Source organism: Alosa pseudoharengus, unplaced genomic scaffold (genome assembly GCF_046254945.1).
Source record: "Alosa pseudoharengus isolate Yale_2024_CS ecotype anadromous, Long Island Sound unplaced genomic scaffold, YU_APseudo_1.1 YU_APseudo_1.1_scf_6, whole genome shotgun sequence".
Lineage (NCBI taxonomy): Eukaryota > Metazoa > Chordata > Actinopteri > Clupeiformes > Clupeidae > Alosa > Alosa pseudoharengus.
The window spans coordinates 24,336,401-24,361,265 of record NW_027468848.1 but is presented as its reverse complement, the minus strand read 5'-3'; the positions used below and the strand labels follow the sequence as shown (position 1 = coordinate 24,361,265).

General features: G+C 40.1%; 3 protein-coding genes across 4 annotated transcripts; all 3 read right to left on the bottom strand.

Annotated features, from left to right (window-relative positions):
• Positions 1-1,794: 1,794 nt before the first annotated feature.
• Positions 1,795-5,140, bottom strand: LOC143105588 (P2Y purinoceptor 2). Of its 2 annotated transcripts, none has more exons than XM_076269610.1 (2): positions 5,052-5,140; positions 1,795-4,587 (listed from the first exon to the last, which is right to left on the bottom strand). In XM_076269610.1, exon 2 carries the CDS (start codon positions 4,569-4,571, stop codon positions 3,543-3,545), a length of 1,029 nt encoding a protein of 342 aa, XP_076125725.1. In that variant the 5' UTR covers positions 4,572-4,587; positions 5,052-5,140; the 3' UTR covers positions 1,795-3,542. The 2 variants fall into 2 exon arrangements, with proteins under 2 accessions (XP_076125725.1, XP_076125724.1); XM_076269609.1 differs by having other exon boundaries at positions 1,795-4,616; positions 5,052-5,139.
• Positions 5,141-8,988: 3,848 nt separating this feature from the next.
• Positions 8,989-10,545, bottom strand: LOC143106035 (lysophosphatidic acid receptor 6-like). Its single transcript, XM_076270207.1, has 2 exons — positions 10,377-10,545; positions 8,989-10,097 (listed from the first exon to the last, which is right to left on the bottom strand). Exon 2 carries the CDS (start codon positions 10,077-10,079, stop codon positions 8,994-8,996), a length of 1,086 nt encoding a protein of 361 aa, XP_076126322.1. The 5' UTR covers positions 10,080-10,097; positions 10,377-10,545; the 3' UTR covers positions 8,989-8,993.
• Positions 10,546-16,780: 6,235 nt separating this feature from the next.
• nelfb (negative elongation factor complex member B) lies at positions 16,781-22,088 on the bottom strand. Its single transcript, XM_076270471.1, has 13 exons — positions 21,853-22,088; positions 21,266-21,426; positions 21,080-21,179; positions 20,724-20,954; positions 20,385-20,570; positions 19,989-20,101; positions 19,785-19,887; positions 19,577-19,672; positions 19,331-19,473; positions 18,695-18,801; positions 18,105-18,246; positions 17,872-17,980; positions 16,781-17,366 (listed from the first exon to the last, which is right to left on the bottom strand). Exons 1-13 carry the CDS (start codon positions 21,952-21,954, stop codon positions 17,208-17,210), a joined length of 1,752 nt encoding a protein of 583 aa, XP_076126586.1. The 5' UTR covers positions 21,955-22,088; the 3' UTR covers positions 16,781-17,207.
• Between the last annotated feature and the right edge of the window lie 2,777 nt (positions 22,089-24,865).

Below are 24,865 nucleotides of genomic sequence, written 5' to 3'. Positions count from 1 at the left end.
CATCCCCTTCTTCCCCTCCCCCTTTTATTTACATTCTCTGATAAACTTTACTAATTTCACTCTTTCTCTCTGCCTCTCTCATCGTTATTCTGCCGGGCCCCATTGGATGGCTTGGGAGACTCTGTCCTGGCGGGTCGCTGTGTGGATTTGCCATTGGTTGGGTCCTGTGGGTTATCTATTGGCCCTGGGCCCCCGTTGTGCACCCTCCTCAAACGCTCATGCACACGCCTTGTCCTGGAAGCACACAGCACGCTTTACTCTCTTTTAATTGCACTACATGTTAGGTGACATTCATCAAACATAAACAAAAACTACAAAACAGGCTAGGGTAAGAGTGGAGTGCAGGTAGATGCCTTATCAGGTGTCTATCTGCATGCCTCACTTATTTTAATGCACACATTACAGAGGAGGCATACATCTTACACAGGGAAAGTGTGGTGTGCATGGGGAAATCCTGACAGATATTCACCATGCATGCCCACTTCTTTTAATGCTACACACAAGATAGAGCCCTCAACCTAGCCATTCACATACATATTTAGGTCAAGAGTGGCGTGTTGGGTGGAGGTCTGGGGACGAGGTGAGGTTGGTCGTGGTAGTGGGGGATGTGTGCATATGCTGGGGGCCTGGGGGGATGGGTGGCACGCAGGTCCTCCCCTCTGTCAGCTCGTCGCCGTATAACTGCGAGGGCTGGGTGGAACTGTGGCCATTAATGGGTGCCCAGGTTGGCAATCAGTCAGGCAATCAGTTATTCTTATTATTACACTTATCTTTAACAGAATAATTACAACTCCTCTCCTCTGAAACCCTCCCTCTCTGTGTTCCAGCTTCTCTCCTCCTGGCCCAACAGTAAGCCAGCCTTACACATATGCACACACACACACACACACACACATACATCCTCACACACTCACACACACGCAAATCATCCTTAGCCTTTCTGTTATTAATGTTATGTTGTGTTAAGAAGCCAAGTCAATGTGATGTCTTGTTAAGTTACAGTATGTGTTTGTGTAATGTACATCTGTTTGTCTTATGTAGTATTCTTGTGCATGTCGTAGTGTTGCATTTTCTGTAATGTCAATGGTGTTTGCAATAAAAAAAAAAAATGTTAAAAACGGAAGAATAAACTCTGACTAAACCTTTATGACCGCCGCTTCGCTGCGCAGCGGTCATAATAATAGCATCAGGTCTTTCAGGACTCTCAGGCTTGAACCACGCTGTAACCGCGACCCAGCTATAGAAACTCCTATTTCCGCTTCACATGAGAGGTTCTGTGCAGAAATGATTTTGGCACGTCCGTTCATCCAACGCAGGGTCCCGTAGCAGTCCGGTGAAATGGTGGCCCCACCCAGGCTCTCACCCTCACTAATGCTGTGGCCAACCAGCTTGTACCCGGCATTCTGAGCAAAGATCTGTCTGTTGCTGCAGAACCTTCCCAATGAGTGGACCCAGTGGACCGGGTTAGACCACTCCACTGTCTGGAGATCAGAGGACTCGCCTTCCAGGATGATGGTGACTCAGACTGCCAGCTTCTTCACCAACCTTATACCCCACTAAGCTCATTTATCAAGTTTGTGTCACTCTTGTGTGTTTTTGTTAAATTCAAGATGCTGGCCGGGAACTTGTATTTGACATTTTTTATAGATAACAATTTTTTATGGAACTATACACTTTTTACTTTTCATGCTTCCATTACTTTCTCCAGTGCTCCGGAAATGACACATACTGTATACTGGATCTGTTGCCATGACAGCAGGCATAAACTGTATGAACATGGATGAAACACTTACATTTAACATTTACATTTACTTTTATTCATTTGGCAGACGCTTACAACAGTAGAATAACATTTAAGCAATTAACATTTACACATTTTTTACATTTAAGCTGCAGAGGTACACCTACAGCAATAGAATAACATTTAAGCTACAGTCAAGCTATATAACATCAGGTATTACTCTTACTCACAAAAGGACACAACCTCTGACCTCTAACAACTAAACAACAGCATAACACAAAATCCAATATATGCTAGGAGGCTATACAACAGCCATTTGGAAAGTGTACCCCCCACCCCACCCCCAGCATGCTACAACATCTTTCCCCATTTTCAGTAGGCCTATAAACTGTGCACCTGCTGCTGCCCTTCAAGGTTAGGCATGCTTAGGGGCACTGTGTTCATATTGTCACTATTGTCCTCTCTCATGGGTCTTTTACCGTAGGGATGTTGTGAATTGTGAGGAAATATAGATGAATCAAGCTTCTCATGGAAAACATTTTCTAAAAGAAGAATGTTAATCTCAATAATTCTGAGCTTTATAGACGTGTATATAAAAAAGTCACATCATGTTTTAGTGGGTTTTTTTTTCTTTATATACAAAATGATGTCCCTTTTAGTAATTGTGTCAACAGATATTTTCCAAAATAAGATCTAAATCTATCAAAGTCCAGATGACCTCCACCAAAGAGTCTAGATGACCACCAACCTTTTTTCACATCCCCTTTTCTATTAGAAAAATGACTTAACCTGTATCAGGGCTCTACAGTGCTACAATACATGCTACAAAAACATGAGTCTGTGCAATGGATGACTTACCAGCATAGCCTCAGCCACTTGTTTATTTTAAGTGCATGTGTTATACTTCTATGTGCAGGGAATCGTAGTCCCTTGAGAATTCACAAAACATTCACAATTAAAAGTTCAAAGAAAAAAAAGGAATGCTCGCTTCTGTCTGTCAAACATCATACGCTAAGCTCTATACTCCCCTTTAGTGCTTAATTAAAGCCTGCATGCTATTGGTTTTAATATAAATCTTCACAACACTCTCCGTAGTGCTGTTTTAGCCACAGACGTTCAGCTATCTTCATTAGGCTACATTTTGTGTATGGGATGGTTTTATGGATGTGATTTCTAGTGACGCATTTCATGGATGCACAGTTGCACACTTTTTGACATGTCAGTTAGCCCACTCAAAAATATGAACTAAAGATGAATAAAATCAAATTTACTCGCACATCTTATTACGAAACAAATTAACTGACTTCCAATTCCTATTAAGAAGCACCTTAGAAAAATTCACTAAACATCCATGGCATGACCTCTCTCTTTCTGATGGTTGTTGAAAAGTCAAACTACATGGAACTAACAGGGATTGTTCTTTCTGTTTTTAGAAAAACAAAAACTACATGATCTTTTATCATTGCAGATGCAGCAGGCCAAGTTTCCAACCACAATTGATGAACTGCCCTGATTAATTTTTAGAGATGGTTTTATCCAATTCAACAGATTTTGAGGCTAGTGCTACAAATCTATCAACAGCAGTGCAATGTGCAAAAAAGTTAATATACAGTCCTGTGTATACAACATTAATTGTGGTTAGAGGCTATACAAAATACTGCAGCTAACAGTGGAACAAAAAAAACAAATGCCTAACCACGACAAAACAAAAATGTATTTACAAAGAAATGCCATTTCTATTTCAAAAAGTAACATAGATAACAAAAAACATAAAAGGGCCGTTTTTGTCTGTCAAGATCATTTATGTGCCATTATTGATTACAACTCTCCGACCAGTTTGGCTAATTGTCTCTGACTCATTCCTATTTTCCTCTCGTGAGATCTTGAGAGAACTCCAAATCGTTCTCCTGAAATTGTTTGAGCCGAAGAAGTAGATGAGAGGATCCAGACAGCAGTTAACACCGCCCAAGATCCAAGAAACATAATAAGCAGTCTCCACTCGTCGAAGAACATCACAACTGTCTGAGTAGAACCTCTTCACCACTACTCCTATAGTTCGGGTGACATTCAGTGGCAGGAAACACAGTCCAAATATCAGAAGACAAACAGCAATCATCCTTAGGGACTTTGACTTGACTGCTGGACCATGGGCCGTGCTTGGGTTGATTTGAGACACAGAGCTAGCAAGTAGGCCATAGCAGGCGGCTGAGACAGAGAATGGTAGAAGGAAGCCAACAATGAAGAGAATGAAATTAATAACAAAGTAGGCATCTACAAGTTTTTCCTGATGAATGGTGAGGCATTGTACGCGACGTGACTTTTCAGTGCTGGATGGGAGAAGGTTGGCATAGATGATGCCTTTTGCCAGCAAAAAAATCCAGATCCCACCACAGAGTTTTTTGACGAAGGTTTTTTGCTTCATGAGGCTACTCCGATTGAAATGGACCACCGCCACGTATCGGTGGATGCTGATGAGCATCAGAAACAAGGTGCTCCCATAAAAATGTGCACTGAGTAGACCAATCTTCACTTGACACAGAAACCTCCCAAATGGCCAGCTGCTGTCATTGGCAAAATACACAGCTGCCATGATGGTGGCTGGGGTGGCGAGAGCATCGCTAAGGGCCAGGTGGAATTGTAGAACCGTCCCAGAGTTCCAATGGGGCATGCGGCAACAGAAGACCCACAGGCTGAAACCGTTGAGGCAAAATCCCACCACGAAGACCAGGGTGATAAATACAGCGAGAGAGATGTGCTGGGCCTCAGCAATGCAATCTGCAGTCTGCAAGCTGCTGTTTGAGGTGTTCAATTGTGACAAGTTGTTCATCATGCCTTGGTGTCAAGAGCTCGAGGGTGCGAGAAACATAAAATATTGCTTGATTAACACAAAACAAACAAACAAACAAACAAACAAACAAAAAACATTGCTTGATTAACAGTGCTTGTCTTTCAACAAAAAAAACTAATTCTAGTAGAAGTCAGGCAAAAGGAGACTACTCATCAATATTATACTAATATATTATTCTAAGTGTAAAACACATGATATAGGAATCTTCAAAAATTCAGTTGAAACTACACTAATGACAGCATGTTGATGACACAATTCTGAAGACCTTTATAGCTAGTTTTGCAGTAGTTCACATGAAAAAAATAACTATTTTGCATTTAAGTACGTACAGTATGTGTCTATTCAAAGAGTGTATAAAAAGAGTATCAATATAGTTTATTTAAATCAGAGCAAAGCAGACAGTTTCTTTAAAACAGATCAGATCAATATTTAAATTCATTTAAGCCGTTACAAAGCACCTACTTGGAGATGGTCTTGGAGAGCTTCAGCTGGTCACGATATGACTATGAGCGTAATTGCACATAAGAATGTTTTTGTTGCACTTCATTCGTTGAAGAACAGTCATTTCCTCTAAATGGGGCATTTTGTATCACACATACCCACACCCACAACACACACACACACACACACACACACACACACATAAAGAGATAGATAAAGAGAGAGAAAGAGGGAGAGAGAGAGAGAGAGAGAGAGGAACTGTGGCAACACTATGTTTCCTGATCAGTTATCTGCAGGCCTAAAGCACCACTCTTTAACTCTCTTCCTTGCAGTGTAGTGCAAGTGGGCACCACTAGTGCAAGTGGTCACCACTGAACCGCAGGTAGCATAACACAACACAACTACTGTCAGTCACCAAGTCATCAAGAAAGAGAGAAGTGTGACATGAGAGTGAGAGTCTCCTCATGTCCGATAGGGGGCAGATGGTACTGTAATCGGGTCCTTCCATCTGTCTGTGTGCGTGCATGCGTACATGTGTGTGCGTGCGTGCATGCGCGTGTGTGTGCATGCGTGCTTGTGTGTGTGTGTCTGTGTGTGTGCACGTGTGTAACTCAGACAAAAACTCACCGCCCTCCTAATTGATCTGGATCTGGATTAGGTTCAAGTTTCACTTTCTTTAACAGAGGGCAAATGTCTGTTGCTTGCTCTTGTTTTTGTAATGTTTCATTATACGAGTTAGTGGGACAATAGAGATAGCTTTATGAATTTTAAGAGAAAACTGTATTCTGATTTGTTAGTAATAGCTATCACATCACATATAACATCCTTGCCTTTGTTGTTGTTGTTGATATGTGGACAATTCAGAATCACACAAAAAAGAAAGAACAAGGGATTTGACTGGGTGAAATGGTACAAGACACATAATAAGTATTTAAGTACAAATATAATGTAATATAGGCTATAGGCCTATATGTATATACAGGACAAAGTGCAGACGCAAGTACAAAAACACTACACAGAAAGGGGGCTATTTTGTTGAGACCAATATTGCAGAGAGGAAGGTGTTTTTGTGGGGTCCTGGGGCCTCATTTAAAAAACTGATGGTAGATTCCATCTTAAAACATTGCTTACGCCCAAACCTTGCATCTTCGTACGCAAGAAAATATTCTGATTTATAAAACCGTGCGGCAACTTTACGCAGGCGGCTGCTTATAAATACCAACCTGCATTGAATTGTGCATGCGTGCACGAGCGTCATACTCCTCCCATTGTCATCCCACAATATCCCATAAAAGGTCAATGCAAAATGATTCATGAATATGCTTACATTTATACGATCATTTTATTGGCTATCAATCTGGAGAAGGAAGTTAAAGTTGGCAGACAGCGATATAAGTATGACATTTTACAATATGTGAAATAAGTAGCCTACTGACTGACAATTTTGTATCAAAAATAACTTAATGACCGTTTGGGCTCATCATACAGCACACGATAAGGTGCAAAATATTGATATTTGTACTGAAACAAATAATCTTATGGATAATAATGCGTGGGGCATTATTTCATATGAGCTGGGTTTCTGGTTGTCTCAGAATACCTTGCAGTCTAGTAATCTGTGGCCCAAATGAGAGAAAAGATGTATGGTCAGTGTAACTATGCTTGAACAATGTGCATTTTAATAGAATAAATCTTCTAGGAGACTTAGGAAAAAGGTTTTATGGCTTATTATAGGCGCTTATATTTTGTTCACGAAAGCAATATCTCCTTAGGCCTAACACATCCGTGGGTGTCAATGTCAGCAGAAGTCAACATAGAATAATTTGCATTAATTCAAATGAATTTCGCTTTAGGCTACACTGTGAGCATGAACTTTATTATTTAGGCTAGCAGTCAGTGCAAGTAGCCTAGTAGATCGCACTGTCGGGAGAGGCATGATTTAGGCTATATTAATATTATTAAGGTATATCAATCAATATCTTACTAAACATGATTTACTGAAAACGTTTGCAGTTTAGTGTAGGTAGACCTATTTGGTACTTTGCTACAAACCACATAGTCTGCAATATGAATGAATTTTGTTTTGCGCCGCATGGTTTTATAAATCAGAATATTTTTGAGCGTATGCAAATTGCAAGATTTGGCCGTAGGTCTACTCAATGTTTTAGGATTGAATCTACACTGAGTTTTATAAATGAGGCCCCTGGAGGTGTACAGACTTTGGGGAGTAGGCAGGCTGCAGCCAATCACTCTCTCTTATGCACTGCTGTCTTCCCCTGGCAGTGGCAGCAGCATACGGAAATGGATGCACTCTAACCTCATGAGGTTACAAGGTTTACTACATACACTTTTAAAACTTGGTAACTTTCAGATTTGTTAAAACAGTTTAACTTTCCTGCTGCTTTATATGGTATTCTTTATATATAATATTATGTATAATATGGTAGCTTACATGTAGGCATGCTTACCGTGTGAACAATGCTGAGTGGTGGATGGTGAGTTAGACTGATATATGTATGTGGTGGTGGTGGATTTAGAACAGGCCCAGACGGAAGTGGTGTAAAATGGAGTTTGTGTGGCTTAGTTGAAGAGACATTGGGCCCTATCTTAGCGATCTAAAACACATGGTCACTAGCGAATAGCTTACATAAATTTAGGGGTTTGTCCAGTCCACATTGGGGGTGGTTTTGTTATCAAATGTCGGGCGCCTGGTGCAAAAAGGCGGTTCTTGTTTCTTCAGTCATGGGTGTGTTTTGGGCGTAACTTTAAACCAATGAGAGTGACATCTGTCATTCCCTTTAACAGCAAGCAGCGTGACTTCAAATAACGCATCGGTATTTGGATGGTCAGCGGTGCATTTGAAGGAATCTGTTGCAAGGAGGACGTATGGAACAGGTATTCCACTAAACAATGTTTAACTAAAATCTGTTTGTGACTAGTAGAGTATAGGCTGCACGCATCTGCACTCGTCTATTATTTGAACTCATAGGCAAAGTGAAACTAACTTCACTGTGGTGTCATAGTCAACAACAAAACAGTTATCCTGCAGAGGAGTTGCTACTTTCATCTCGTGACAGTGGGTCTTCAGCTATGCTTCATATGCGGCTTTCGCTATAGACCAGGTTTTTCTTTACAGTGGTAATGCTTTTTAGATGGTGTAAGATAGCTTAGATAACGCGCTAGACCACACCTGAGGTCGTGAATTGCCACACCCCTAGACACAATAAAAGCGCACGGCAAAAAATCTGAGTGTAAGATAGGAATACACTTTGCGTCGTGATAAGAATGCGCTTTGTGCTGCGTTAAAATATGGCCCTTGGTCTGGACTGTTTGTACGTAGCCTACATATTCTTCAGCAGACTGAATTATAACCGGGACAAAAGGACAACTGAAATTCATCACTATAAAGCTTTACATACATGGAAAATAAAGATCAACTGCATAATTGCCCTGCATAATTAATTCATTCATTCATTCATTCAAAATAATTACTGCAAAAGAGCCCTGCATAATTATTTTACATCTATTAATTTAGTTTGCACAATGTTTGAAACACACACACAGTCATATTGAAACACAATGCAGAATGCAAATTACATTTAAGATACTTTATTTAATCCTACACTGGGGAAGTACTAGTTACAACAGTCAGAGAAGATGGATCTAGCAATAATAAGAATAAATAGCAGAAATAGTAAACAATATAAGAATCAAAAATAAATTGTTGAAAAGAATAGAAATAGTTCACACTGAGCCTAAATATTAACAGTGCAGTTTTTCATAACAGTGGTATTATAACTCCTAATGGCAGACTGAATGAAAGAGCTGCGTTCCTTTTTACAAGATGGGTGCAGCAGTCTGATGCTAAAAGAGCTAAGCGCTCCCATTGTCCCGTGCAGGGGGTGAGAAGGATTACAGATGATGGATTTTAAAAATGTCTATTAACTTAAGCTATTCTTGTGCTCACAGGCAGGAAGATGATATGTTACCCTTGTTTACATTTACTGTTAAAGGATCCATCTGATCATCTTTTGTCTGATCATCTTGATCAAAAGCGGGCTGAACTGTTTGAACTCTGATTCCAATTTTCCTGAGTGAGCTGTAAATTGCTCTGCTAAAGTTCTGTGAGCCAAAACAATAGATGAGTGGATCAAAACAACTGTTGGCTCCAGCAATGATCCACGACACATAGTATGCAGTCTCCACTTGCAGTAGAACATCACAGTTTTTGGGGAAGAACATCTTGACTATAACTCCCACAGTTCTAATAACGTTCAAGGGCAAGAAGCAGACTACAAATATAACAACACAGACAGCAACCATTTTGTTGGACTTGCTTTTAATTGAGCGACCTTTTTTTGTGTTGCTGTTGATCCGGGACACGGACCTTGCTAGTTGACTATAGCACCCAACAGCCACTGAAAAGGGCAAGAGGAATCCAAGGATGAGCAAAAAAAAGTTGAGGATGAAATACGTGTGTATGTATTCTCCCTGGTGGATGCTGAGACACAGTGTGTGGTTGTCCACTTGACTTGTGTCAAAGACCACAAAGCAAGCAGTGCCTTTAGCCAGCATCAGCAACCACACCCCAGCACACACAGCATGCACAAACTTCTTTTGCTTTATCCAGGGGTTCCGCTTGAAGTGGACAACAGTCATATACCTGTGAACACTGATCAGGGTGAGAAACATGACGCTGCCGTACAAGTGGACAAACAGCAGAGCGATCTTCAGTCGGCACAGGAAGCTCCCAAATGGCCAGTGGCTGCCAAGGGCGAAGTAGGCCACCATGAGAGGTGTGGTGAGGGTGATGATGACATCACTCAGTACCAGATGGAACTGAAGAAGGGTTCCGGAATTCCATTTGGGCATCATGCAGCAGAACACCCACAGGCTGAAGCAGTTGAGGAAGAAGCCCACCACAAAGACTAGGCAGAGCAGCACGGCAATCGAGACGTGTTGAGTGTGCATGCCACAGGACTCCAGCGCACTTAGGTTGGCTGGGCTGCTGTTGAAGAACAGCGCAGACAGGGAACCTGAACCATTCATAATGAACTGTCTGAAAGTCTAAAAAATAGATCAAAACAAAGTCTGGTTCAAAATTTAAGGCAAAATATAGCTCTGAAGTAGGCCTACTAACATCCTTTAAAAGAAAAACGTCTGTTTAATGTTATCATGATCTTTTATTCCAAGTCAATAAGTTTAACATCATTACCTGGGTAACACATTCATAATTAGCTGAACAACATAAATGGTTTTAACAAAATGTTATTGTAGTGTTTTGGTATAAGTAAAGTCGTTTCAAAGGTCGTTAAATATAGGCTATGTTGTGTTTTTTTTACTTACGTGTAGCCTAGTTCTGACAATCGACAACCACTCAAGTCACTGCCTCAGACGATTTGATGTCTTTGGTGCGTGTAGCCTAAAAGGAGGATATAGGCTAGAAACGGAACTGAAGTATAGGGTCAAAAATAGATTACTGAAACAAATCGGCAAAACATATACTACAACTATGTTCCTACTTACACGCATAGCTCACACGCAATGTAGCCTATTCATTCATTCAGCTTTGCAAGAGCAGATGATGCTAAAATTCTCAAGATTTTTGAGGTGTGTCTGTCCACATCACAATGATTCTGTTCACGCAATTATTTCGTCACATTGTCTGGTCAGGAATCCATAATTCGAAGTTTCAAAAAGAACACCAACTTAATTTTGGAGAAACACTCGCATGACATTACACTCTGTAGACGTTCCCATAGGCTAATATGCTGACTGACAAGGATGTTCAGGTGATAAAGTTGTAGGCTACACTGATACCTCTGTTCCAATACTGTTAAGTTAGCATAATTATAGGTTACATTCATGTTCTAGGTTTACGGAAAAACATGATTTATGCTATTAGGAACTATAGGCTGTATTAAGCAAAGCAAGCAAATCAGGACTATAGCGAACGAACGAATCTTGAAACGCAGATGGCCATGTCCTGTCAGTGGAAGCTGAGTACTCCGCCTAGACCACGTCAAACAACCGGGAGTGTGTTGGACAACTTGCGATGTGTTGGACAGTCCGCTATCCATCAAGAGGGAGACACGATAAGGAACGTGTCTGAGGCGGAGAGCAAGGATACAAGGAAAACGGTAGATCAATACATACAGGCTAGTGACAAATGGTCAGAAAGGGCTTTAGTTTTTGAGATACCCCTACCGGAGGTAGAACTAAACCCAACAATGTTTTTCCTCATCTCGGTCTCCCATATATGAAATGGATTCTTGGCTAAAAATATTTTACTGCTAAGATTGTTAAATTAAAAGATATTGTTATACACCCCAAAACCAAAAAAGGACTAAAATATAGCCTGTCCGTATTGGAGTTAAGGCATATAAATGAGTGCAGATCAATCACACAAGCTCTGAGAACTTTGAAATTTGGCATGTTTATAGTCAGGAAGTTGCTTCACCTACTAGAAAAGACTGGATGTGAATATCTTGATGTATGGAATGAATAGAGACATGTAAACATACACCTAAAATATACAGACATGTAAAAAACTAGATGTACCGCATAGCGGTACAAAATATGCAACCCACATCGAAGCCAACCCGTGACGCTGATAACAGTCTCACAGTCGCTTCTACGCTATGTCACATCTATGAAACTCCCGCCCTGCGTCCTGATTGGCTCTACCATACAATCTCGTGCTGAAATCACTCTCAATGGAAGAGGTCCCAGATGGATGTGAGTGAAGCTAGGCGGAGCTAAGCGGAATGGAATTCATCTGGCGAGAGTCATGTTAAATCCATGGTAAAGCAGCCACAAAGTAAATGAAACCATTCTGCATAGATATTCATTTTTTGCATGTCCGCTTATTTTAGGTATGTGTTTACATGTCTCTATTCATTCCATACATCAAGATATTCACATCCAGTCTTTTCTAGTAGGTAAAGCAACTTCCTGACTATAAACATGGCAAGTTTCAAAGTTCTCAGAGCTTGTGTGATTGATCTGCACTAATTTATATGCCTTAACTCCCATACGGACAGGCTATATTTTAGTCCTTTTTTGGTTTTGGGGTGTATAACAATATCTGTTAATTTAACAATCTTAGCAGTAAAATATTTTTAGACAAGAATCCATTTCATATATGGGAGACCATAGAGATGAGGAAAAACATTGTTGTGTGGGGCCATTGTCACTAGCCTAATAGGCTAATGTAGCCTACTGACAGCAATCCTTTTGTGTTTTTGTTTATTCATTGTGGAAATAAAATGACCCTCTGAATATTTTTCTTTTTGTTTCGCAACATAGGACAAGGACAGTCAAAGTCTGCCCAGTGCTCTGTATTTGAGCTCATTCAAGAACAGTGAGATATTTCTGCTGTCCATTGATACAAGGTAGGCCTATTTGCAATCGGCCTGTGATAAAGCATCGAAATACCAATGCATTTTAAATATGAAAATTGATTGCAAAATCATGCTGATCATTCAAGAACAATTATATTTCTGTTGTCCATTGCTACAAGGTATTTTATCTTTAATAATAATAATTGATTGCAATATCATGTCAATCATGGATCATGTATTAATTTTGAAGGTGTATAGAACCAAGACAAGTCATGCCACACATCAGAAGCTCTTGCCTGTCCCGATGTTCTACAGCACACTGGGCTTCATATGTGAGATAATTGCTGTTCTTATACACTACATAGACAAAAGTGGGATGCCTGCATTACACCCACAGGAAATTACATCCCTTTCTTAATCCATAGGTATTAATATGGAGCAGCCTGGAGTTACCTGTGGAGAAATCGGTTCTCAGTGGGCCAGTCAAGTTTTTTTCACATCAAACTCACCCAACTATGTCTTTATGGACCTTGCCTTGTGCAGTATAGTCATGATAGAATCAAAAAGGGCTTCCCTGAACTGTTCCCAAAAAGTTGGAAGCATATAATTGTCCAAAATGTCTTGGTATACTGAAGCATTATGATCTCTCTTCACTAACCCAAGCCCATCCCTGAAAAACAACTATTCTGTCCACCACCAGCAGGACTGTGCACAAAGCAATGTACATAAAAAACATGTTTAAGTGATTTTAGTATGTGAGAACTTACCTGATTCGCAGAGAACAGCTATCTTACAACCTCTAAAAATCATTACGCCACTAACCAAGAAAAACCTGGTCTATAGCAAAAGGTGCATACAGTATAAAGCACAGCTAAAGACGCACTGTCACGAGATGTAAGCAGCCCTTAGCAACCAGTTCCAAACAACTCCTTTGCTGGATAAATATCATTCATCAGTCATTCGAACATTATTGGGGTTAGTGTTGCTTTTTTCAGGCTATGTTTTCAATGGTAACCCCAATGTCAGTCAATGGTGAAAGTATGTAGTGTAGTGTGTAGAACTGTTTTGTCGTTGAGACCACTGTGAAGTTTCATTTTGCCTATGAGTTCAAATGATAAGGAGATGTGCAGATGCATGTAGGCTATTAGTCACAAATAATAAAGAAACAGAATAGCACAACCCTTTTGAAAAATGTGCCCAATGTCTGATCACAAAATGATGTCGAATGTGGACTGGACACGCCCTAAATGTCTTTAAGCTTTGCGCCTCTTACCAATTGTTTCAGATCGCCAAGATAGGCCCCATAGTGTACATATCACATACACACCACATCAATATTACGTGATTATTAGTGATTACGTTTTTACAGTTCAATATTTTTCATCCTCCAGAGTTCAAGTGATTTCCAGTTGCTGTCTACTGCATCACAGGGCTCTTGTGAAACCAGGACCAGGATCAGACCACAAACTAAGAGAGAGGGTGTGGACTACAGACAACGAGAAATGCAGAGAAAATCTACAAGTAGGATTGGAAGAAATAGGTACAGCATTGATTATGTTACAAAACATCAAAGGCTTTAACATGCATCCCCAAGTATGAAAAAATGGCAACACGTCCTTTTGAACGACATACCAATTCAGACAATATCTATAACTTTACTTTGGCTTTTCACAGTATACTAGTCATTGAAATTCATTTGTGTTTAATCAGGATCACAACATAAAATATAGCATGCAGCGTGTGTTGCCTCTAAATAGCAATTCTCCTTGCAGCTTGAAGCCAGTGACTCCGCTTCTCTTTCAAAAGCCCTGCATTTCTCAGTGTGCTGGTATTACTCCAGGTAAGACAATCAAATCTTAAAATCAGTCTTAGGTTTATAACGGCAACTCAAATACAAACTGGGTCATTTAGAATGAAAGACAACACATCTCCCAGATAATGATGATGTCTATCTGGGGTGCCTATCTTCTAGTCTCAGAGCAAGGTGAAGAGAATACAGTGAAATGCCATGAGGTGAAGATGAAGACCCCACTGTTCAGGCAGCATTATGAGGTCATGTTTCAAGATGCACCATGGAGACCTCTGAGAAGTTCAAACAAGAGGTAAGAATAGGGGGTCTGATAAAGCATGTGCTTCCCTGGGCTGAATCAGCAGATTAATCCAAACTTCACCGCATGATAGTGCGCAGTAATAGCTCTACTCCTGTATTACATGACGGTAAACAATGCTGAAGCTCATCATACATACTATACTCATGCCCATAATCTTCTTCACGTATCACATAAGCATATTTATTTGACATTTGTGTGCACTTGTATAGTATATATCACAGTGACAATGATCTTTTATCAGCTATTTATTTCCTGTTTTATATCTTTGAATGAATGCAGCATCATTGAAGTCAGATGACTAAATATTTGTACCTGATTTTGTTTTACTCATAGATTGCAATTAGTCAGCAAAACTGGCCATGGCCTTGGTGGCATCTGTTGAGGCTATCCACTGTCAGGGAATGTGTTGTGATGTTGAAATTACGCAAAACTAGATGGTTTGTAGCTGCATTTGTAGTATACTGTGGAAATGAGTAGCCTACACTGCATCCCTGTGGCACATAAATGGAAGGATGATTAAAAATTGCATCAATGTACAGTGATTGTAATACATCTAAGTTGAAATGTAGACTATTTGCTTTCCTGTAAAAATAAAAAGTAAGTTTACACTTGCTATATTAAAAATACAGGCCTCCCAGTAGGAACTGCATGCATTCAAATCTTATTTTTCCCATAATATGTCAACGTTTATTTCAAAAGACAGTCAATCCTCCTTCTATTTATTTCATGGCACATTGCAAGACCGTGCATATGGAATGTAAATGTCAATGTATATATGGTTTTTACATTTAATCTTTTATTTATTTATTTCACATTTTATTTATTTAACTCTTTATTTATTTATTTAATCTTGTATTTATTTATTTCATATTTATTTATTTTTCATATTTCATTTATTTATTTAATTTTGGCACAAAAAAACATTCCATATCCTTCGCATGATCAAAACCAGTATTGCAAAAATTTCTGAAGAGCTATTCTATCATTCCTCTCAGAGACTAATGTTGTTAGCTGCTCTTTGCTAGAGGGGTTGTGTTGCGCTACCTAAAAATAAAATCCAACTACTGTATGTACTGACCTGTTCTACATACTGTATGGCATTTTGAAGCTTCCCCTTTCTCATCAACCATCTTGCAATTCTCCTTTTAGTGCGGTAGCATAGAAACATTGAACTGGTTGAGGAAGTGAAGATTTCCGATACTGACACAATGCACAATTTTAAAGATCACTGCATATGCAGCAGATGACTTTCCTAGAAATCTAGACGCACCCTAGCGGCAGCAAATTACATTTGCTTCCAGGGCTAGCAGATGACACCTTGGATTAACAATGACTATTTAGGTGTTTTTGTTTTTGAATTCATTAGGTAAGGCAAGTGTATTTATAAAATACATTTGTGCAAGTTATATTTCATGTGCTTAACATAAATAAAAGCAAAGAATACAAAATCACAAATAGACAACGGCTAGTTTAAAAATAGTAGTATTACTAGTAGTCCTAGTCATAAAGACTTCCGTCAACTCATCTTTCAGTTGACATTCAGCTGCTGTTAAATAGGTGTGACTAATCATATTGCAGGAAAAGCTAGGCTCTTGGACAAGGCCATGAGAGTAAGGCTTTCCATGTCATCTTCCAGGCCTCTGACTGTCTCAAGCTGTGGCACCTCCAAGTTGAGCAGTAGAGCTCAACATGGGCCCTTGGCCACTGTACCTTCCAGCACCTGTTTGGAGGCTCCATGCTGCACACCCAACATGCCAAAGCTGGTGCTCCAGCTGGAGGGCCTGCAGCTGCGCGGAGTGTGGCTCAACTCCAGAGACACGACTCAGGGCACGCGCACGTCTGGAGCAGCAACAAAGGACCTTCAGCTGGCGGCTGTAGAGAGGGTCAATGAAACAGCCTATAATGGTAAGTTGGAGTGTGCGCGCGCTTGGGACGCAGCATCATCAGACCTGATCAGTCCGAACGAGTCTGTGGGAAGCACTAGATGGGACCCGGGCCAGTTCAAAGTGACTGTGACTAAGAAGCAGAGAGAGAAGAAGCAGAGCTGGACCTAATCTCCTCAATGCATTTACTTTTGGTGTATACAAATAAATCTTTTTATCAAACACAGGGAACCAGCAAGATTCTTTTGCGCAGGTTTTCTAAAGAGGACTAGAAGCAGGATAATGCACATAAAGGCACAGACACAAAAATTGTTGGTGAAACATTGGTATCGGACAAATAGCCTACTTGAGGAATAACATACCAGTTTATGATTACACTATCTGCTACACGGAACACAAAAAGTGGTTGTGACTAGTTTCCTAAATAATTACTTTATTTACAGCTTACTGTACCACAAATACAATTCACACAACAGAGAGCATATTCAGTGTACACACTGCACATAAGAAAATATACTTTGAACATATACAACAATTAAATGAGTCTACATTTCATAAAACGAAAATACACAATAATGCAAAACTTCATTAACAGCCTTTTTTTTTTAAAGAATGAAAAATGAGCTTTAAAATAATTTGAGAAAATATAGAAAAGGAAAAAAAAAAACAACGTAATAACAAGAGTACCCCCAGTCCTATAGCAATCCCACTGATGATCTATGTAATCCAACTGTTGTCCTACAAGTTGGTGGACAGACTGCACTGAGCCACAGACTGCTGCAGGTGTTGTTAGAGCAGACCCGTTTGGTGATTTCCCATGATTCCCCCTGAGCTCCAGTCTCAGAGAGGGGTAGTGGGGGTGGCCGGGGTGGTGGGGACAGTGATGGGGTGCAGGCCCAGATCCAGGGAGGGGGGCTCCTCAGGCTCAGGGGGACTCTTCTTCTGGGCCTCCAACTTCTCCGTCAGCTGGGTGTAGAGCTCCTTCACAGGCTCACTGCACTGTAGGGTCACAACAGTTATTGGTGCGTTAATTCTGACACTAGCTCAGAGGAGCACAAACACTCATAAAAAGTCATCAGATTGTCTGTTTAATTTTTTGATTTCCAGGTATTCTACGGTGTTCTGAACGTAAGTGTTGGCCGCCCGTCTTTTGGTTGTTAATGTTTGATGTTGCATCATTGTGTGTAACATGAAACTTCTGAGATGGCTACATAAGACAAATCTCCACTTGGGTACAGTAAAGATATCAGCCGATAAAGCTATCGGCTCATTGTTCAGGTCAATTGCAAGTAATGTATCAGTATTTCTGGTAAAGTACATGTTATTTTAATCTGCCGTCTGCTAAACTAAACCTGAACCACAAAAAGGAGAACTACGAACCCAGAACTGATATCATTGCAGCATGACTAAGACTAGAGGTTAGTGGCTAATAAACCACCAGTGACATTTAAACAACAGAAAACCATGACACATCAGTATACAGTGACAAACCACTAAGACAAACCTGTTTAGGAGGCTCGAGAGTCTTCACTAGGGTTTCCATGACGGAGGGCTGCACTTTCAGACAGAGGTGGTTCAAAAGGCGTAGTGTGTGCCTGTGCACATTCTCCTTGCTGTGATATAGACATTATATGGGAGTTTAGGGGCAGAGGGAGGGGAAAAAACTGTCACAAGACATAATTTGTTACAGTTGAACTCGTCTTTTTTATGAATGTGCCTTTGCATGCTTGGCTATACCTGGAGCAGGAGGTGAGTAGAAATGTGTCAAAAACAGCAGCACAAAACTCTTCTGCTCCAAACTCGTCAGACAGCAGAGTCAGGTGACCAGTCAGGAGATGCAGAAAGATGTCTCCAAATGCCGTGTCATTGTGAGTCTCCACTAGCAATCAGAGAAGAGAGGAAACATTTGGTTAAAGTTCAGAGGGTTTATGTTTTAACTGTCCACACTCCACACATGCACTATGATGCCTGACTTCGCATTGGGCCACAGCCAAGACAAACACAGTCAAAAACAAGTTGTACCAAACTGTCAGTCTAAACCATGTGCCATATGGGCGACACTCGACAGGGAGTTGAAAAACACATCTTGCCACCCAATTTTGGTCAGTGGTCTCTGGGGCCCTCTAGTGGTTGCAACTTACATTAGAACCTACCTACAAGATGGTTCAATTTCAATTCAACTTTATTGTGTGTATTTCTAACTGTATTTTAAAAGTCAATACGAAATACATAATGACTTGTTATACATCGGACAAGTTCCAAAACAAAGCTATTATTGTAAATACTGGAAGGAGTTTCTTCCTTTTGTGTGAATTTCATATACTTACCTAGAGCAGGAAGCAATCTCTGCAGGGCATTTTTGTTCCTCTGCTTGGCAATGTGGAGCACATAATACAGACCCATCTCACAGGCAACTCTGTTCTCCTGAAGGTACCTGAAGTAGAGAGATGCCCAGCAACACATGTCATTATGAGACATATTTGATTCACAGCAGAATTATGAAATACCTTCCCCTGCAAAAACTGGGCTTGAAGGGAGGGAAAATGTACGGTACTTGTGGTACAAATGGAATTGTTTCAAAATGATGAATGGATCCCACTGTTTAAAAAAAATCTAAAAACCTAAACAAACTTAAACATCTTGCATCTTGTAAAAATTCTTCACAAAATAGTTGTAAACATGTCGACACAGGATATCCTTATTGTTCCACAACTTGACTGTAGTTTGCAACTTAATTTTTTGTTGTATGGCCATTGATAATCAACTATACTGTCAAGCTCAATATTGTTATGAGGTATAGTGGCACTACTTTGCTCACAGACATTACGAGCAAGTATCTAAATTACCATGATGTTATTCCCCTCTGTGGTAGGGCAAAGGTCTTTGTTTTAGGCATGGGCATAACTATGCATGTAGATAAAGGCATTTAAGAGCATTTACAGAGCCTAAAGGGACTGGCGTACTTAGTGAAGGTGTCAGGCAGAGCGGTGGGGTAGGTGATGGAGGTCTTCTCTTCACTCGGCAACTTCTGCTCCACAGTGAAGGTGTAGTCGTCCACTACTATTGACATCATGGCGGGCAGAAAACGAGTAACCACCTCCAGTTCCTAGGGTAGACAGGGATTTTGTTTTATCCTAGATCCCAGTGAGTCACATGAACACATTTTCTCAGATCTCCGCACTCCATGAGTGCACATGCGATGATCATACCAGTCGAGGCTCTTTGAAAACTTGACTGTCGATCATGTCCCACGCGCCTTGTCCCAGACACAGCATTCTTAGTAGTAGCAGTAGGTCTGGGCTGTCCTGTTCTCACACAGGCACATACACAAGGAAAGATGCATGCAAGTGACTAATATATTTTAAAATGTATTCAGTATGAGGAGAAATGATATTGAGTATACTGAAAAATCCTTACTCTGGGAAGAGCATCCTGGCTAAGCAGCTCTTGCAGATTTCTTACAGTACTCAGCACCAGGGTGTTACTGGCAAACGGGTCACAGAGTATCATAGAAAGATCCCTTAAAAGAAAAGGGGGTAAATGTAAAGTACTGCACAATGCTAGCCAAAGCTGATCTGAAATGCACTGCGTTGGGTTTTGGCCCTGCATTGTTTTTCATACCCCAGTACTTGTTCCTGCCCTTTCTTGACCCCGTCCAGAAAGCCTTGCAACTCCCTGGCTCTCTTGGCATCAACAAACTTTTCCCTGATGCACGCATCCAGACACCAGGTGAACTGTTGAAACAGAAGAATAATTAATACATGAGAAATATCATTTTTAAAGGCTATATTACAACACAGACAAGCGACAAACCAATTCTCACAAAACAAAGCTATTTTCCATATTTTCATGCTTGGATGAGTGGCATCAAAAAGCTCTTACACTTCAGCATTTTATTATCCAGGTCAAAACAGACAAAACTGGCAAACATTTCCAACTCTTTTTGGAGGTTGACACAACAACATAGATTCACATAAAACACACTGTAAAGTCATTGACACACACATTCACCCTTACCTTATGACAAGGATCAACTAGACAGATTTCACTGATGTCAAGATCATGAAGGGACATGAGAAGCTCTGCCCGCAGGGTACAGTAGTGGACATTGCGTGTCCGTAGGAACAGAGTACGCAGAAACTGCAGTACCATGTCATACAGCTTCACATTCTTCCCAATCATCTGCGTCAGTTTTAGTACAACCTGAGAGCAAAGGGCAGATACACGGCCTTTAACATTAACTGAGATAACAGATGCTTCATCTTCACAGGATTGGAAGAAATATGCAGAGACACCTCAGTTCATCCTATGTCATCAAGTCCTATGAAACAAGTTAAGTGTATCGATTTGGTTTACCTCTCCTTGGCGTCGTGTCTTGGGTGAAGGACTAAAGAAGTTATGCAATATAGAGAGATCACTGCTAAAGAGTGCAGCCTCTTTCTCCACAATATATTGCTTCAGAAGAGGGGACACTTCATCTCCAAACAGAGCCTGGTTGTCCTGCCAGATCTGTCTTTTCACTTCAACAGCACAGACCTTGTAGAGCTCTTTATCAGCCATCACCTGCTTCAGCTTTTTCTCAGGGACCTAGCATATAGGTTTGAAACAGGGTAGATGTTCAAAGAAACAGACAAAGTGGGAATTGTTTTGCACTCCTATTTATTTCGAGTTGTGGCCACTGTTTCTTCCTGTTGGGAATGTCTATTACTTACCTTTGGCAGGTGTTTGAGAACCTGCATAACTACGGGCTGAATGGAGGGCATCTTCACCAGGGGAAAGCTTTTCTCCAGCAACTCCTCCAGTTTAGAATACCTAACATCCCGGGGGTTTAACACGTTAGAATATATCGCAAATATGTAATTGTGATATTTCAAGAATATCATGTCAGTACAGCTTACCTATCCTCGTCCTTTCCTTCCGCTATCGTGGCAACTCGCTCCATCAATTTGTCACGCAATTCGTCAAAAACCGACTGATGGAACTCTAGTCTTGGGGTACCATGAAGATCCAGAAATGGTAGAGCTGACTGCAGCGTTGGCAGCAATATGCCATTTTCCATCTAGATCAAGAATCATCATTTCGATTAACAGTTACCGTTTGTCAAGGCGAAAATACCTGCACGACTACAATAACATGAATTAGATATTACCTAAATGATAGTGTGTGATGGTCTACTAACCAAGTGAACTGACATAAAACAAATAATTATCTGCGTTCTTCCTTTCATTTACTGTTGTTTAACCCGCAAAGCTGCTAATGTATAACGATGACATACTGCAATAACATTAACGCTAATGAACGGATGCTAGCTAGCTAAAATGTACGCTGACCATGCATACAATTTGCTATAGTATATAGTATATATAATTCCAACACAAAAAATACTTCAAAAATCACTAGAGAGTGCAAATACTAGTTGAAGAAGAGACTAGTTAATCGTGACAGTAACGTTAGGTTGCTGGCTTCAACTTAACGTTAACGTTACCTGAAACTGGTCAATGGCTTTCAGTGGTTCTGTGCAGTTGGTTAGAGTTTCTTTCAAATCTTCGCCATTAGATATGCCCAGTTCACTTAGCCCCGCAAACATTTTCACCCCTTTGTAGAGGTGCTTCCTGTATATTTTGAAAATATTCAACTATGCATACACCTAAATATTTATCCACAACGTTAAAACTGTCACTTGTTGTTGGTATTGTTCAAGTGAATCACACTTCCTGAGCATGCAACTCTTGCAAGAGGCTCGTGTGGATGCGTGCACTCGCAGACATAGTTCCTAGCACCACTTTGTCAGTAGGAGACATAGATATATGTATATCTATGGTAGGAGAGACGAGACGACTGCCCAGCTGACTCTGGTATATCACGTAGACAGTCGGGCGCAATCGATTATTTAATAAATAAATGTTAATTACGAATAATAATAAAAAGGACAGTTAAAAAAGCACAGAAAAGATATTATACAGTAAGGTTTCACATGTTGTAACCCCATTTAAAATATTTGCCATCAGGAGCTAAGTGAGTCTCACTTGCAAGTTCACAAGAGCACCTTCATTAAACATGTTTTAAAAATGATCTCAATATTTTGCATCCATTTTCCTTAGACCACTTCAAAACATAACTACTGCAAAGTGGTAGAGAATATCACCACCGCTCAGTCCTGCACATTTTCTTCACAAAAATAAATCATGCCTGTCAATTTGTCTCCATCTTCTACTCCATCCCCTACTCTTGCAACTTTTGTGTATGTAAATGAGTTGTGCATGTGTGTGTTTGCTTTTGTGCATATACAATCTGTCTGCACTATGCACCTCAAGTAAATATTTCCGAACTGTGTGTCTGTCATCATTGTCTGTGCTATCTACATTATAATAATATTTAATAAATATAGTTATTTTAAAAAGCCTACATTAAGCATAATAGTAATAATAACAAATATATAGAAGTTAGAGCCCGACCAATACGGGATTTGGAAGGCCAATACCAATATCGATATTTGAGTAGGCCTATTTCAAAAGCCGATAACCGTTATATCGGCTGATAGTCATTTTTAACCAACACAATGTAAAACTTTCCTCCCATAACGAAGTTTTGATCAAGGTGGGATATTATGTGTCTAAATAGGCCTAACTATCTGGTTTCCTAAAGAACGGCTCTTATCGTTTTTTTTTTATGAAATAAGTAGTGTCTTTCTTCTTTAATAACCACCATTGCAAAGTCTACATTGTGGGCTATGCAAGCAAAACATTAGACTGGGTAAAGCACCTTGTCAACAGGCAAGGCAGGCAACTGCTTGGAGCCCCTAGCCGCTACAGGGGGCCCCCGTCCTGGTCTCAGCGCGTTTGCCGGTGGCCTGGGAAAAAATGAACTGTAAAATTTCACAGTAAAACATAGAAATTTACAGTTCAACTTAAATTGTTTATAGTTCTATCATTGCCTTTACAGTTAGACCATGAACATATCATAACTTGACTATGAACTCTCGCATTACTAATTTCTTGGTCGCCACCTCTTTATAGTATATTTTTACTACCATATTTCTCTTAAGACTCAATCAGGACGATGCACGATCAGGATCCAGGCTTTATTCTTTTCAATGAGGGGCCAGTGCCCCTCAAGGGAGAGAGGTACATGTTTGGGTCACCCCATTATGGGTTTCCACCAGATTCTAAGTATTTCTCTTCTTCTCTGATTACACAGAAACAGTCTACCAAATTTAAGTTACACACAAAGAGAAGGAGTGACCTCTAGGTCCAACCCAGTTTGAATATGCAATAGAAAGGGAGGATGAGGATTAAGCCTTCATCAGGTCTGGTCAGCTTATTGTCTTTTAATTAAAACTACCCCCTTTCCTGGGAAGTCCTTCAGAGGCCTGGACACATGTTGTTCTACAAACATTAACATTTCACACCTGGTGATAGGCAAAAGGCATCTAGACAACTTTATTGAATTCAAGGCTAGACAATGGATACATTGCATACATACCAAAGACACACACACAGGGTACACATGGGTACAAAAATCACAAATGACGATAAGAACTACACAGTATGTACATTTACAGAAATGAGTCTGATTCACAACACTTTCATCTCTAAATGTAAATGGGGCTAAGCCTCCATCTAGTCTGGGGCAAGAAATGGTCATACATAATTATTTCCTTCACTCTGATGCAGACTTTAAAGTTTACAGTTAATAAGTAAACATGATGGTTGACTGCAATTCAGTTTAGAGTCAGACTGTGGTCTTCATAATTGTGAGGTTTACTATGAAGTTTACAGTTCAACTATACATTTTCAACTTCAAAATAGGATAATGGATTAATACATGAATTCACTCTTTTTATATCCCTTACATTCCTGTGCTACCTCTACCTTTAAGTCTATGTGTGCTCATCAAATGGTATAGGCTACACTAGTTTTGCTATGTTTAGGCCTACTTACTCACATGTTACTTGTAGGCTATCTACTAAAGTTTAACAACATGACAGAAAAACAAACTTTTGATATTTGAACGCATCATCCTTGACAACGCCACGTCATGGCTTCAGTAGGCTACTCTATACTTATCATGAACACATCACAATCAGTCATGGTAGAACTGTTAATATAAATAATTAATGGTTGAGCTGTTAAAGATCCAAAAGTTGTCAGTGTTACTATGAACTATCATAGTGAATTTTATAGTAGACCCATCAAATTACCACAAACTAGAGCCTCAAAATGTAGGCTTCTAAACAAAGGATGTAGGCTACATCATTAGGTTAATTTATGCCTATCAAATATTAGCCTACATAATTAAAATGTAGAGAATTTTTAATAACCATATATCCAGTTTTATAGTTTTAATGAAACGATTTTAGCTTCCTTAGTTCTAACATGTCAACTGCTTTTGGCGCCATAAAACTTGACGCTGTCATCAGACAACCAGGGAGATGTTGATGAAAGATTGTTTGAAGACATCTCTGGTTAGATCCATCTCCTCAAAGGTTGAACTTATTT